The sequence below is a fragment of the Triticum dicoccoides genome, chromosome 2B (genome assembly GCF_002162155.2).
Source record: "Triticum dicoccoides isolate Atlit2015 ecotype Zavitan chromosome 2B, WEW_v2.0, whole genome shotgun sequence".
Classification (NCBI taxonomy): Eukaryota; Viridiplantae; Streptophyta; class Magnoliopsida; order Poales; family Poaceae; genus Triticum; species Triticum dicoccoides.
Window position 1 is genome coordinate 284,927,017 of NC_041383.1, and position 1,744 is coordinate 284,928,760.

The 1,744-nt window shown below is 49.5% G+C and overlaps 1 protein-coding gene across 3 annotated transcripts in view; it reads right to left on the reverse strand.

The window, feature by feature from the left end:
- The window catches only part of LOC119363540 (protein trichome birefringence-like 13), an 18,418-nt gene extending 17,047 nt beyond the window's left edge, over nt 1-1,371 (reverse strand). For all 3 annotated transcript variants that reach the window (XM_037628916.1, XM_037628915.1, XM_037628914.1), the window contains exon 1: nt 955-1,371. In XM_037628916.1, coding sequence (XP_037484813.1) covers nt 955-1,294 — 340 coding nt within the window. In that variant the 5' untranslated portion in view covers nt 1,295-1,371. The remainder of the gene's footprint in view (nt 1-954) is intronic.
- Between the last annotated feature and the right edge of the window lie 373 nt (nt 1,372-1,744).

A 1,744-nucleotide genomic window follows, 5' to 3' on the forward strand; every position in this document is an offset into this window, starting at 1 on the left:
AGAAGTACTCTCAGGATCTGCTGCGTCGTGCAGGTATGTTGCAGTGCAAGTCTGCTACGACTCCCATGTCTACCACAGACAAACTGACAGCTCTTGCTGGCGACTTGCTCTCTCCCGAGGATGCCACTGAGTACCGCAGCATTGTGGGTGGACTGCAGTACTTGCTCATTACTCGACCAGACATATCATTTGCAGTTAACCGTGTGTGCCAGTATCTTCATGCACCACGTGATTCTCACTGGTCAGCTGTTAAGCGTATCTTACGCTATGTTCGTCACACTGGTTCATATGGTCTCCATCTTCAGCCTGCACGTTCTGGACTGATCTCAGCATTTTCTGATGCCGATTGGGCTGGTAGTCCTGATGATCGGCGATCCACGGGGGGACATGCTGTGTTCTTTGGGCCTAACTTGATCGCCTGGCAAGCTCGCAAGCAAGCTACGGTGTCTCGGAGTAGTACCGAAGCTGAGTACAAAGCTATTGCTAATGCCACAGCTGAGATCATGTGGGTGCAGTCGTTGCTTCGAGAGTTGAAGGTCTCCCCAACTCAGCCGCCTGTTCTTTGGTGTGATAACATCGGTGCCACATACCTTTCATCCAATCCAGTATTTCATGCCCGAACGAAGCACATCGAAGTCGACTATCATTTTGTGAGGGAACGTGTTGCTCAGAAGCTCCTTCAGATTAAGTTTGTTTCTTCTAAGGATCAGCTTGCTGATATTTTCACTAAACCCTTGCCCTTGCCTTTTTTTGAAGGATGTCGTCGCAATCTTAACCTTCTGAGTGTTTCAGGACATAGTTAAGATTGAGGGAGGGTGTTAGACTAAGTATATATTAGATATACGTGTTGTAACATAACCTGTATTTGTACGGTTCCCTCTTATAAATATATGACAGCCGTACCCACCAAGGGTATCGAGCATTGTTCCAAACCCTATTTTGTCTAACACGGGTCGAGTCTGGGGAGTAGCTCGCACCCGGCGGGCTTCCATCGCCAGCGGAGGAGGGCGTGGCCGTTGCGCTTGCCATTAGCGATGCAGTTCCACCCCTTGAAGATCTCCTTGCACGTGTGGTCGTACCGGAGGTGGGACTCAGCGGAGGAGTCGGGCACCCATCCGCCGGCAGCGTAGTCGCAGGTCTGTTGGGACCTGAGAGCTGCGTCGCGGAGCGCGGGGATGGAGCGAGATGGGAAGATCAGGATTAGGGTCAGTAGAATAAGGGGGAGGAGCAACACGAGAGGGAGGAAGACTTTGCGCCGCCGCAGGCCGGCGGCCGGGCTCCTCGCCGGCGGCATGGGAGACCCGGCGAAGCGAACGGGATCGAGTTTTGCTTGGGCTTAAAAGAACAGTGGGCCTGAAGAAACTAGTCTCAGCCGAGTTTTTGGAGTCGGCTAGGCGTCACTTTGGCCCGAGACATAGTAAGGCACAATAGCATAACTGGGCTGAGCCTTTCCCAGAATATAGAACATAGAAAACCCTATTTGTCCCCCTAAAAAAACCTATTTGACGAAATCATTAACTGAGGAGTACTCCTTGTAAAGATCACTCTCATCTTCTGCACCACTTGTCACAACCTGAAAGTGTTTTTCCTTTTTTTGTAGATTCGTTTATTCAAAACGTTTTACCTCCTAAACCGTGAGACCAAATTTTGAACCGTTTTCACCATTGAATTTCTCACGGCGAGATGTTCAAAACTAGATCCCATGTTGATAAAGAATTTAATTTTTACAAAAAAAATGGCCGAA